This window comes from Stegostoma tigrinum, chromosome X (genome assembly GCF_030684315.1).
Source record: "Stegostoma tigrinum isolate sSteTig4 chromosome X, sSteTig4.hap1, whole genome shotgun sequence".
Classification (NCBI taxonomy): domain Eukaryota; kingdom Metazoa; phylum Chordata; class Chondrichthyes; order Orectolobiformes; family Stegostomatidae; genus Stegostoma; species Stegostoma tigrinum.
In genome coordinates this window covers 12,748,159-12,762,653 of record NC_081404.1, presented here as the reverse complement: position 1 = coordinate 12,762,653, position 14,495 = coordinate 12,748,159, and the positions used below count along the sequence as shown (strand labels likewise).

General features: G+C 41.8%; 1 protein-coding gene across 2 annotated transcripts in view; it reads left to right on the top strand.

Annotated features, from left to right (window-relative positions):
- LOC125448307 (sonic hedgehog protein-like) overlaps positions 1 to 13,702 on the top strand; it is a 104,781-nt gene extending 91,079 nt beyond the window's left edge. For both annotated transcript variants that reach the window (XM_048523540.2, XM_048523541.2), the window contains exon 3: positions 11,967 to 13,702. In XM_048523540.2, the coding sequence (XP_048379497.1) occupies positions 11,967 to 12,637 (671 nt within the window). In that variant the 3' untranslated portion in view covers positions 12,638 to 13,702. The remainder of the gene's footprint in view (positions 1 to 11,966) is intronic.
- The last annotated feature ends 793 nt before the right edge of the window (positions 13,703 to 14,495 follow it).

Genomic DNA, 14,495 nt, shown 5'->3' with positions numbered 1-14,495 from the left:
CTAAGAGTCAGCTCAATTCAGTAGAAGCACTCATCCTTCTGAATTGGAATGTTGTGGGTTCAAAAATAGTTCTTCGGTTGTGAAGCACTTTAGGACATCATGAGAATGTGAAAGATGGTACACAAATCTCTGACTTCACTTTAATAGTGTTAGTGGGAGGTCTGCTATTGAACTGCAATTACAAAGAAATCCAAAAGTTTGTTGGGGCGTAGGGATCACATTGAGGGCTCAGATATGCCAACCTGGTTCACTGGGCCACTTGGCGATTTGTTTTAATATGTGCACCTGTCCATATAAAATGGATATCGACCAGTCCCTTCTGCTAGTGCCAGCTGGATCCTTGCTACAGTACTGATTTTGTTGGCGTGTTAATGAACTCTGAAGAAAATTGATTCCACATTGTAACATCTATAATACTGTTGCTCCTCAAAGCCTGAAAGGTTCTCCACCGATCTTAACAAATATTTGTCATCTGTGGGTACGCATCTACAATTCTGCTCTATTGCTCTGAACATATTTTATTCATCCCTGTGTCCCAGAGAATATTTTACTGTTGAGCATGTTGGTTGTTAGGACAGGTGCAAGATCCTATGGGAATAAAATAGGATTGACTGCAAAGATTGCTGAAGGTTTCAGTGCTTTGAATATTATTACCTTCCCAAGGCTTTGGCCAGCAGTCAGCAGATAAATACTGTCAATATTTAATTAGCCTCCTGCTGGACCCCACTGGGGTTATTAAACTGCTCAAATTGTAGAGACACGACTGGTTCACTTAGCCGTGCTAAATTGCACAAGCCCTGTGCAGTACTGACTGATTTTACACCTCTCTCAGCTTCAGGATTGCAAATGTGCAATACAGCATTTTTATTTTCTCTGCCAGTATTCTTCTGTCCTAAAAAACGTTTGCATTAAATCTTTTACTACCTGACCCAAGTACCCATTATTCATATGTACATGTTGGCAAGCTATTTGAGAATCACAGTTGGAACCCTCGTTCACCTTGCCTCCAGCATTTGAAAGCAGAAACATCACTGGTTCTCCTCATCCACCCTCAACTCTAAACAGAGACCAGTACAGACTAGAGATCAGAACCTTGCACATCCAATTACTACAAAAAACACTGAGGCATTAGAGGTAATGGGAACTGCAGATGCTGGAGAATTCCAGGATAATAAAATGTGAGGCTGGATGAACACAGCAGGCCAAGCAGCATCTCAGGAGCACAAAAGCTGACGTTTCGGGCCTAGACCCTTCATCAGAGAGGGGGATGGGGAGAGGGAACTGGAATAAATAGGGAGAGAGGGGGAGGCGGACCGAAGATGGAGAGTAAAGAAGATAGGTGGAGAGAGTATAGGTGGGGAGGTAGGGAGGGGATAGGTCAGTCCAGGGAAGACGGGCAGGTCAAGGAGGTGGGATGAGGTTAGTAGGTAGATGGGGGTGCGGCTTGGGGTGGGAGGAAGGGATGGGTGAGAGGAAGAACCAGTTAGGGAGGTTCGCAACAAACAACTGCACCTCCCAGTCGCAAACCATTTCCACTCCCCCTCCCATTCTTTAGATGACATGTCCATCATGGGCCTCCTGCACTGCCACAATGATGCCACCCGAAGGTTGCAGGAACAGCAACTCATATTCCGCCTGGGAACCCTGCAGCCTAATGGTATCAATGTGGGCTTCACCAGTTTCAAAATCTCCCCTTCCCCAACTGCATCCCTAAACCAGCCCAGTTCGTCCCCTCCCCCCACTGCACCACACAACCAGCCCAGCTCTTCCCCTCCACCCACTGCATCCCAAAACCAGTCCAACCTGTCTCTGCCTCCCTAACCTGTTCTTCCTCTCACCCATCCCTTCCTCCCACCCCAAGCCGCACCCCCATCTACCTACTAACCTCATCCCACCTCCTTGACCTGTCCGTCTTCCCCGGACTGACCTATCCCCTCCCTACCTCCCCACCTATACTCTCTCCACCTATCTTCTTTACTCTCCATCTTCGGTCCGCCTCCCCCTCTCTCCCTATTTATTCCAGAACCCTCACCCCATCCCCCTCTCTGATGAAGGGTCTAGGCCCGAAACGTCAGCTTTTGTGCTCCTGAGATGCTGCTTGGCCTGCTGTGTTCATCCAGCCTCACATTTTATTATTGAGGCATTAGAGGAGCAGGAAAGCTGACGTTTCAGGCCTAGATCTTCATCAGAAATTTCCAATGAAGGGTCTAGGCCTGAAACATCAGCTTTCCTGCTCCTCTGATGCTGCTTGGCCTGCTGTGTTCATCCAGCTCTACACCTTGTTATCTCGGGTTCTCCAGCATCTGCAGTTCCTATTATTTCTGAGGCATTAGAGGAACCTATGTAGTAAACTACCATTCTTCTTAGCTGTAGATCAGCTTGTTCTCTTGCCAAAACCAGAAGAAATTTGAGAAAATGAAATAACCAAAAGTGACTTAATGAAAGGAGCACTATCAAGCAACAAAATGTAGGCCAGCAAGGAGAATATAACAAAAATGGTAGTTGATTAATATCAGATTAAACTGAAGGGCCCTTGTTGACTTCTAGCTCATGTCAGATCCCATATTTCATTCTTCATTGGCATCCTAACCTTTGTTGATGTATCTGCCAATGGTACAGTAAAAAATAATGCTACAAACCAGGAAGGTTATAGGCTCGATGTTGATTTGTGCTCAGTTTACTGACATCAGTGCGAACAGTTGTGACATTCTTTTCATAAACTCTTAGACCTTGCTGAGACACGCTGCACCTTCAAAACCCTGCTTGTTTGACCACATCCTTAGTTGGCTACTGTCACTCCTTTCTTTAAACTTCCGCTTGACGCCAGTGTTTTGCTGTTCTTTGTAAAAAGCAGAAGTGTTTAATATTCAATCTTTGCCAGATGTTGCAGTTTCATTTTGTCTGAACTCTAATCTTCTTTTCAGATGTGCTGTAATATAACAACAGACTACAGGGAGTGATTACAAGGTTGTAATTTAATTGGAGAGCTTAAACAACATTATGACCATGAAAGTGAATCTTGAGCAGTTTGTATTATTTATTCAGTAAATGGTTTTTATTCTATTTTCTGCTATGCCCACACTTTTATGTTTAACCGCACCTAATTCTCTGCCAATAACTAGGCCTGAGTTGAGACGATGCTTTAAATAGTTTAAGATAGCTTATCATTTCCATGTGATTGCCCCCCTTCACCCAACCTCCACCCACTGACCTAGCTAACTCACTCCTGGGTAAGTGATTGGTGTAAGCTGCAGAACCCCAAGTTTAAGTTATTTCATTATTTGCAATGCGAGGCTAGTCAAACACGGTGTCATTAAAGGTGGCAGGATAGGTAGAGTGAGCAGTTAATAAAGCACACAATATCAAGCTTTCATTATTACGGGCATAGCATTCAACAGCTAAATGGGTTTTGCTGAGCTTGTTTAGGATATTGAATAGACTACAGCTGCAGTATTGTGTACAGTTCTGAGTGCCACACTTCAGGAAGGATGAGCAGAGGACATTTATGAGAACTGTTCCAGGATGTGACACTTCAGTTATGAAGATGGATTGGAGAAACTGGGACTAAGTAATTTTCAAAAAAAGCAAATGCATGGCAAAGAAATAAAACCTTTTACTTTTAGCTGGTGGTTAGGGTTTGGACTGCACTGTCTGGAAGTGTGGTGTAGGCAGGTTCAGTTGCAGTATTCAAGAGCATATTATATGTTTACTTAAATAAAATAATGTGCAGGATTGAGGCAAAAGGTCAATAATACTCACTGAGAGAGCAGGTGCAGACACAATGGCCAAATGGTTTCCTTCTGCACTGTAGTGATTCTGTGAACATGGGCTTTAAACCCTACTGCACAGGAACTGCCAGTAATGGTGCCATTGTCAGCAAACTAAAAGCAATTCACAAACATTACTTAAACCTGATATTGATTAAATCCTTAGTCATTGTGTTGCAGATCTTGCGCTGGTGATTTTTTTTTAAAAGCTGTTCACTGATATTGGCAGTCTTGCCGCTTGGCCTATTAGTCTACTGTGATTGATGCAGTTTCAGAAAAGTCACAATTCAATCCACTTGTTGAACTTGCCACCTCAATTTAGTCCTGTTACTAATGCCACTGGTGTTGACCTTGTTCACACCAGTACCTAATGCTATGTTATGCCGCGTGGGTCTCCAAACATCCCACATTTAGAATAGTAAAATCTGTTACTGTATCTTTGAAGGCCTAATAGAACATAAAAATCAAAATACTAAAATTTCACAATCACAGGGTGGCTCAGTGGTTAGCACTGCAGCCTCACAGCACCAGGGACCCGGGTTCAATTCTAGCCTTGGGCGACTGTGTGGAGTTTGCACATTCTCCCTGTGTCTGTGTGGGTTTCCTCCGGGTGCTCCGGTTTCCTCCCACAGTCCAAAGATGTGCAGGTTAGGTGGATTGGCCATGCTAAATTGCCCGTAGTGTTCAGGGATGTGTGGGATGCTGCAAGGGGGGGTGTGGACTTGTTGGGCCGAAGGGCCTGTTTCCACACTGTAGGTAATCTAATCTAATCTAAAACCATGAGGTTGAATGTTACTGAATTGCTTAACATTCTGGAGGTAGGTTTCCAAAGTTCAGTATTGATACAAACTGGCTTAGTACGATGCTATTGTGAAAGGCTGTTGTTCAATTGTCCTCCACCAACAGGAAGAGACAAATATCCCCATCCTCAATGATGGGGAAGCCCAGCACATCAGTGCAAAAGGTGTGGCTGAAGTACTCACAATAATCTTCAGTTAGAAGAGCCAAGTGGATGATCTATCTTGACGTCCTCTTGAGGGTCCCAGCACCACAGATGCCAGCCTTCAGCCAAGTTGATTCACTCCATGTGACAACTAGAAATAGCTGTAGGCACTGGACACTGCAAAACAGTGGGCCCTGACAATATTGCAGTAATAGTACTAAAGATTTGTGCTGTAGCATTAGCCACACCCTTCACCAAGCTGTGTCAATACAGTTACAACACTTGTCACCATTTGATGCCCAGTAAGTCCCACATGCACAAAGCAGGACAAATCCAACCCAGTCAATTACCAACTCATTTGTCTACTAAACATCAGTAAAGCTATGGAAATTGATTGTTAACAGTGCTATCAAGCAGCATTTACAAAAGAAGAGGCTGCTAACGGATGCTTAGTCAGGGCTCTCTGCTGGTTGAAGTCAGCCCTAGCAAACAGGAAGATGGTCGAGGTTGTTGGAGGTCAATCATTTGAGCCACAGAACATCTCTGCAGGAGTTCTGCAGTGTAGTGTCCTCAGCTCGACCTTCATCAGATGCTTCATCAACGGCCTTCTCTTCGTCATAAGGTCAGAAGTGGGGATGCACACTGCACAGTATTCAGCATCATTCACAACTCGTCACATTCTGAAGCAGTCCATGTTGAAATGGAACAAGACCTGGACAAAATTCAGACTTGGGCTGATGTGCCGCAAGTGTAAGGTAATGATCATTTCCAAGGAGAGAATTGGTCAGTGGCATCACCACTGCTGAATTCCTCATTTTCAAAATCCTGGAGTTACCACTGACAAGAAACTCAACTGGTCCAGCACAGTAAATACTATGGCTTCAACAGCAAGTCAGGGGCTGGGAATTCTGAATGAACAACTTGCCTACTGACTTCCCAAAGCCTGTCTACCATCTCTGAGGTCCTCCCAAGCAACATTGTAGGCAGGTCACATGGAATGCACTCATTCAGAATAACCTTCTCACTATAACCTTCTCTGTGGCAGTTAGAGATAGGCAATAAATTCAGCAAAAGCTGAATCCAATTAATGAATTAAAAAATATGTTTCCAGTGTTTTTAATAGATTACTATAGTTATATTTGATTATTGAGGTGATACAATTGTTGGTTACTGTTAATTTACATTTTAAAACTGTTATATGCATAAAAGCCACAAAAAGTGGCTACCAGTACTGCACCAGCAAGCAGGCATAACCAAAGTTGACAGGGCTCTAGTTGTATATTTGTTCAGCACTTGAATGGTTTGCATATCTGGTCCACAGTTCATTTTTGCAGTAGTCATCAAATGATGGTGAGCCTCCATCCAAATACCTGAATATTGCAATTACTCTGAGGGGTCAGTGGTCAACGAGTCAACTAATACTGAATAGTACATATCAAGCTAGTCCCAGCTTTAATGTGTAGTTTATCCTCACTTAGTAACAGTAGTGATGCGAGCATGACATTTGGACTCAAAGCCTAAGGACAGCACTAGAGAACCCCCAAGGATAGCAAGTGTGTGCGCAGGTATAAGGTAATGAAAGATTAGCATTTGCGTTATCGACCACAACACCTACAACTCCAGGCTCACACAAAGAAAAGCATGGATGAGTTACTCAAGAATTGCAGGCAGTGATGTAGCTGTCCAGCAAAGGCATGGGCCTTCAGGCAAGGAGGGAGAACAGCAAGGAATTAGAAGAAAAGCAAATGGTTGAATACCAACTGCAAAAATAAGTACTTTATTCAAATCACTACAATTGAAAATGGGAGCTGTGGCATTTCTACCAATAGTGAACTCCCAGTGTGTGTCAGTCAGGACTTTTTTTTATTCTTTACAGGTTCCTGTGGTAAAAATAATACAAAAGCAGCTGACCATAATGTTCACAGAGCGATTTAAAGGGATTTGTCGTTTCATTGGTCCATGTTTACCAAGTTCTTACCTTTTTGTTGATTACAGGAAATTTCTATATGCAACAATCAATATCCAGCAGCAATTGCAAGACATTTGTGTCTGTGAAGGTTGAATAATGCCAGAAACCTAGAGAGTTAAACAAAAATAGGATTAGTGTTGAAAGTGCTTCCCGATATGAGTTCATGGGGTGGGCATACTCTGCTTTGTTCCTCGTCATTGGCATTGTCATGTCAAATTGCACTGGGCTTTAGGATGTCACTACATTTTTCAAGTGAGAATCAACAATTGATTATTGGCAATGTCAGTTCTTGTTTCAATGCAGTCAGTGCTGACTGAGTACAACCTGCCCTGCTATTAATATTTGATATGGCAGTATCAATGACCTGAAATGGAATATCCTCGTTGATCATGCATATATGGAAAGGGTTGGAAGAGATTGTATTATTTTTGAGTGCCTTAAAAGAATTGCTCTTAGTTCCGATGATTTATTCTTTTACAGAAGACTGATCAGGCTTTGTGTGGCATGAGCTTGCCAGGTTTCACATTTTAGCCTAACATCTGGGTCATCCAGTCAATTGGCGGCAATCCAAAAGCCGGCTTTGAAGATAATATATAGGGACCGAAGTTTTTATGATGCTCTTGGGTTGGGCAACTTAAAAAGATTGGAGATAAGGACAGATTTGCACAAAGGATCTGTTCTAGGAATGCATCAGTCCTGATTTTAAACAATATTATTTATCAGCAAAAGATTGAGAAGTTATATAGAACATAAATAACAGCTCAGAAGGTTACAAAGCTGACATCCTGACCCACAAGAGTGAACCTCAAGCAATTCATACAGTTGTCAAAAATATAACAGTATAACATGCTTCCAGGCATTGTTTATATTTTTATAAATAATATTTTAGGGGTGAGAGGGTGAACATTTTTGTGGAATTTTTGTTTATGAAGTTCTTTTGAAAGGAGATGAACTTGTTTAAGAGATTAGCACTAGGCTCCATGTTATAAAGGACAGAGAAGAATGCTTATAGGGACAGAGAATTTGGCTGAGGAAACAACAGACTCCTGCAAGCTCTGGTTCCTTCCGAAAGAGGCAAATTCTTGTAAATCAAGGTCTTTCAGCAGGACTAACAAGATGGTGATTTGGGAACTCTGGTAGTTCTTTCATTCCTTTTTCAATAAGCCACGCTGGAGAGAGGTGGGCGGTGTGGGGGGGGTGGGGTGCAACTGTTGTGCTTCACTTGCTGTCTAAGCTGATATCTACAAATTCAGGATGTCAAAGCTGGAATGAACTTGGTCTGAATGGCTTAGCAACACATTGGGCGGTTCATCCACCCCTGATTGTTTCACTATTTGAATATTTTCAATAGTTCTAACACTATCTAATCATAAAACTTGGTATAGTAAATAAAATATATTTTGATCTCAGAAACTGTCATAAACAGTTCAGCCCTATTTAAGGTGAGCAAGCTATTTTAATTGGTACCTTAAGTCACCAGGCAAGATCCTAGACATTGTTTAGAGACAAATATTTGAATTAAAAACAAAGCGCTGGAGAAACTCAGCAGGTCTGACAACATCTGTGGACAGACAAACAGAGTCAACATTTTGAGATAGTAGGAACTGCCGATGCTAAAGTCTGGGTTAACACATCGTGGAGCTGGATGAACACAGCAGCGCAGGCAGCATCAGAGGAGTAGGAAAGTTGACGTTTCAGGTCGGCACCCTTCTTCAGAAAACTGTGGGAAATATTTTGAGTTCAGTTCCAAAGAAGAGCCATATTGAACTTGAAATGTTAATTCTGGGCTGAATTTTCCCAATCACCGAACAATGTGGGGGATTGATGAGAAAATTTGCATGAGATGGGCAGTGAGGAGATTCCCAACACGAGAGCCAGAAGTCCCATTTTCCAATGGAGTGTTGAACAGTGAGACGTGATTCTCATAAGTGAGTGGCTAGAGGCTGATTTACATAGATTAGCATACATTAACATCTTATTATGACATCACCTGGCCTCGTTGATGTGGAACTTCCCATTCTCCGACCATCAGGATAGAAAGTAGACAGAGACAATTCCTGACAGGAAAGTCAGAGCAGTAACCTGGTGACTCCAAACCAGACCTCCGTCAGTCACCAACATCTCAGGACATTCTCCAGGGGCAATGACCACCCCACCCCATCCACCAGGAATCCCAGGCCCCTGTCAGCAAAGTGGGGTGACAGTTATCTTCTGGGGCAATTGACAGGAACCAGGAAGGGCAGCTGCAGAGAGCCAATGCCTGACCCAGTGTACGGCCAGGTTTTAAAGGTGGTGGAGATAGCAGAAATCCAGGGACATCCCTGCAATGGCCTGTGTTGAGCAGGCAAATATGATTGGTAGGGTGGCATAAGGGTGTAGTCGCAGGTAATACAGTGAGTTTGGGAAGACAGCGTAAGCAAACTCACTAGGACTAACAGAAAGAAACCCTCCACTTAGTCAATTTATAGTAAAATTCAGCTCCCTGTTATTTTCTCCACAGATGCTGCCAGACCTACTGACTTTCTTTTGGCACTTTGTTTTGATTTCAGATCTGCAGTACTTTAGAATCACTGTAACTGTTGGTGTTTTATTATCTTGTGATGACAATTTATTACTTGGACTGTGTGTTTTTCAGTGGGAATTTGCATTTTTATATGCTTGTAATTAAAAATACAAATTCTCCACATGTTTTTGCATAATTATGATGGTAAGTACTGTTGAATGACTACACCGAGGGAGGGGATGGGAGAGAAGGATGGGGGGGGGGGGTTGATTATTTAACTCAGTTAGCTGGGTAACAGGTTTGCAATGCCAAATGATGTTAACAGACTGGCTTCAATTCCTGCACCAGCTGAGGTTACCATGAAGGACTCACCTTCTCAACCTCTCCTTTTGCCTGAGGTGTGGTGACCCTCAGCTTAAACTCATCACCAGTGATTTCTCCCTAATGAGAGAGCAGCCTTCTGGTCCAGTAGGACTATTTACCTTTATGTGTCCTATAATATCCCACCTTAGTCTTTAGTAATCATGTGGAAGCTCATTCAACTATGGAAGACACCAAAGCTGAGCCCAATCCTGTCCTCCATCTGTTGTCCATGCACACACGTTTAAAGCAATGTCACTGGTTTGTAATTGGAGCAGGAATCCTGATTGAGATGAATTTAATCTCTCCTGCTGCCTTGCCTGAGATCAGCTAATTGCATCAAACCTGGCTTCTCCTGGTTCCATGGGTCAGCTGGCAACACTGGAATAGACCAGGATCATTTTAACATCAATCATGTGGAACTGGATGGGGTAGGAAGGTAAAATATAATCCAAGGCTATCCATACTTTGAAGCCAGCTAACCGTTCTAAGTACACGTCACACATCACCTCATTTCTGTAGCCTGTGGAGTGGCTCATCTAACTGCAACATCATTATTACTGTTTGTAAATTTGACTGTTTTTGCAGTTTTTCAGTTTGATTAAAGGAGCAATTTTTTTTCCGCTCATGTTTTTAGCATCTGGGCAATAACAAAAATTTACTTGCAATTAAGTTTGGCCCAGGGTCCCAAAAAATTACAATCCACATAATTTATAATTATTAACTAGGTCAGATTGTGCAATCTTGATGTTGTGACTTCTGTATGACAGCTACACTGACCCTCTCAAAAACCAGTTGTAAAAAATATACATTTAGCTGCTTTACTTTCAGTACTGTGGTGTTTACTTGCAAACATTTTAGCTTTCAGAAACTACTGAGATTGTTGCTGAAGCTGCTTTGGAGGAGATATGGGCCCTAACCATTTCAAAGCAGTGAATAAATAATGATGCATGCAAGTGTAGCTGCAGTTTTCTCAGTTGATCTGTATACTAATTCAACTCCTTCAAAATCTTGGGATCTGGCCTATAGTATTACCCCATCTGGCCCTGCAAAATCACCCACCCCAACACCAATGTAAAAACCGCTTCCTGTGTGTATGGTTCCAAAGGTAAGTCTACTGCAAAGTGTGGTATTGACCAGGTCAATTACTCCACTGTGCTCTCAGCTAATTGTAAAACATAGTATTTCCCCCTTGAGCTACGGGTAGGGAAATTGACTCTTTGGTGGAGCTCCTGCTGGGTGGTTCATATTTGCTAGCTCTGGTACCACAAGAACAGGAGAAAATTAGTGAGAAAGTATTTTCTGCTTTTACATTTTTTTAAGTGCTTGGCTATAGAGTAATTCCAGCAGGAAGATGCCAATGTGCTGCCTAATTTTTCTCTTGTCTGACCATTGATATCATGAAACAAAGCTGGAGAAAACCACAAGATATTTTCTAAAAAAGAAACTACAGGCTAACAGTCGCAATCCTGCTTCTTGAAAGAGTTTTTTTTCCCCCGAAGGCCATATTATCACCTTTTGACAAGTCCATGTCAAAACATCATATTTGAATTGTAGTTGCCCTTCATGCTGCTGTCAAGATCTCTGATGAAAATGTTCCTTCAAATGTATATGATTGGATAAATAGGATTTTGCTTCTTTCCCCTCCAGCACATTCTAGCTGATGGATTTTAACTGTATTTCCTAAGTGTATTGCAGCCTTAAAGGCAGAAGGTTGATTGCCACCTTCCAGTTCTCAATAAATCATCAAACAAAACAGCAGGAAAAGACCCTCCTGTGTCCAATTTTGACATTAATGACCTAATTCGTAGTGACCTAGTAAAGTTGGTTCCTGTTCAGTGAATAACCCGTTTCCCACAAAATTGATTTCATCTCTCAAGAGTATTCAATGGGCTCCTTCAGTTTGTGATGAAGATATTTACAGCTTTAACATGTATTGTGCTGCTGGCAGAATGTAATGACCATGTTGAGCAAGAAATTGCATTTTCAGTTCATTGGTTTCGATGACGTGAGGATGCTGTCTCTTCTTTTCATGAGATTTATTTATTTAGGTAACCTTTATTTCATTAGATTTATTTATTTCTTCTGTCATTTCCTAGCCCTTTTCCTTGCTGAAGGCACAAACTCATCCTGGTAACCCTTCAGTACCTCCCTTAAATAGGTGGTCTTGACATACAAGTCCAGTCCAGTGAGTATTTCTCCAGTTATTTGACTGTGATGGGCAGTTAAAACCTCACCATATCCACACGTGCACTTTTTTCAAAAGGGTCACCGAAAAGCAATTAGGAATGGGGAACCCTAACTAATTATTTTCCCTACTGCAGCGCCCTGGGCTGCTGAGCCAATGTGACCTGTTTCAGCTGGAGAGCTTGATTTGGTGAGTAAATTCTGGATGTTTAATCCCTGATTCTTTATATCTTTCAGATAACTCATTGGCCACCAAAACGGGTGGCTGTTTCCCTTCTAAAGCCATGGTAACACTGGAAAATGGGCAAACCCGAGCTGTGTCAGATCTGAATCCTGGGGACAGGGTCTTAACAGTGAATGCAGCTGGTCAGGTGGTCCCCAGTCAAGTCCTTCTCTTCCTCGATAAAGAAGAACAACTGAGGATCTCATTCACTGTGCTGGAGACTGAAGATCCTAGACAGCGGCTAGAACTCACAGCAGCACATCTCATCTTTGTTTCTGATAATAACACTGACAGAATGGAGAACTTTAGGCCGATATTTGCTAGTCGAGTACGAACAGGTCAGTTCGTCCTTGTAAGAGAGATTGGCTCAGGCCAGTTGCGTGCATCTAGGATTAAAGCTATTTATGTGGAGGAGTACGTTGGTGCCTACGCACCACTGACGTCTCATGGCACTCTGTTAGTGAATAATGTACTGGCATCTTGTTATGCAATGATAGAGAAGCACCACTGGGCGCATTTGGCATTTGCACCTCTCAGACTCTTTCACTCATTGACTTCTTTGTTACCAGTCCTCCATCCTGGGCATTGCAATGCCACACAGGAGAATGGCATCCATTGGTACTCCAAGTTTCTCTACAGCTTAGGTGAGAAGGTTCTGGACAGGGAAATGTTTCACTCTTTATGAACAGTTGTAGGAACAGGTCAACATTCCCTCTTGGAGATGCAACCTCTGTGTATCTGAGATGCACCAGGTCCATCTGCATAAGTACCTACATGGTCTTCAGCTTTAAGCAGCATTGTGGACTTCTAATTCTGTACAAGGGAACTCTACTCCCAGGGATAGAATTTATTTTATGTGTCAGTAATTATACATCCAAAATATATTTTTCTACGTCACATCTATAACTTTTAATTGTTCTTCTGAATGTGTATACTTTAAATATGTTGCGTGGTTAATGTAATCATGGTCAAAAGTAAGCCAGTTTGCGGAATTATTATAAAGTTTATTTTTATACTTCTGAATTGTAATATAATTTTTTGGGATAAAGTCAATATTAATAGAATTATGTCGCAGTATTTCTAATAGTAATGATCAAAGTATGTAATGAAGTTTTGTTAATTTAATTTGTTTGTTTTTATGGAACTAAAGTCTCTCTGACCCCCTTGAATTTTGTGTCTCCGTAGCCACTTTAACAAGAGTTGCATCAGATGACATTGCTCTCACTTCTGTCTCCTTGTCTTTTTCCTTTTTGTGTCTTTTATATCTCTCTTTATCTATCTATCTATCTATCCACCTGGTCTTGTCTATCCCTTTCTTTTGCGCACTTACTTCCATATTTTATTTTCTTTAGATTTGTTTATTCATAGTATATATTTGTCTTTCGACTTATATTCTGCATAATTTTCTCTGTGGCTCCACGTCATCATCTTTAAACGAATGCAGGAAAATATCAGTCATTTTTTACCCTATCTCACTTGTCTTGAATTTTTGTTCCCTAAATCTCTTCTGTATCTTCTGTGAGGAATTTAATATTCAATTGTTTTAATATGAATCAACTTCAAATAACCTGCACGTTGCACTATAACCTAGCTGTGAACTGGTCCATACATACTTTAGGTTATCTTATGCATGTCGTGTTGTAAACCTCAAAGGAGTGGAGCAGGAAATCTAACTTTATCAGCCTGATCAGAACCTATTTATATTGCAGTTAGTTAAAATCAACATGAGGAGTTGGGTGCTTTTATAAGAAATCACGCTGAAATAAATGCACTTCATCCTTACTTAATAGCTGTAATTATGAAACAAATCTTTCAATATTGTGTCTTTTTATTTCACCGTTTCTCTGCACCCCTCTCTTACACTGTGCTTCTTTCTCTCTCTCCTAAGGTTTATAGCTGTTTACTGATGCTTTTAACTGAGTTTGTACGTGCTTTCCTGCATTTTTACACCTGTGGAATCAGACTGACCTCCTGGCGCACACCTGCAGCTTGACTGTGCAGTTTAGATAGGGCACTGATTTTCTTGGAAAACATTAACCAACTACTTGCTGCTGGCAAACAGCATACTGTTTCTGTGCAGAGAGCAGCCTGCCACTCCCAATGCTGCCAGCTGGAAAGTTACCACTTATCAATAAAGTGCAATCACTCCAGTTAATAAGTAACCCAAACTTCAGATTTCCTTTTGTTGGACTGCTTGTATCTTTCCAATGGGTTTGTTTGCACACTGCTGTCTGTATTTGTGCACTGCCTCATCTCCAAAGAGGCCCTTTGTACCTCCCCATTACATTTGATTGTGCATACAAGACTGAGGCCACAGTGGACGCACCATCCTGTGTTCCCTTTCTCACTGTTCTTTCAGTTTAACCCTATCACCATTCCACATGGATCAAAACAAGATCAACTTGCACTGCTGGGACAATGGTAGCACTACCTAAGGATAGTGAATTGTGGAAATAGAGATTGTGGAATTTGTTCGCTTATCTTTGGAAGAGTTGGGAAGAAATTTGATTGATCACTTTTGTCTAATGATCGAATAAATATAG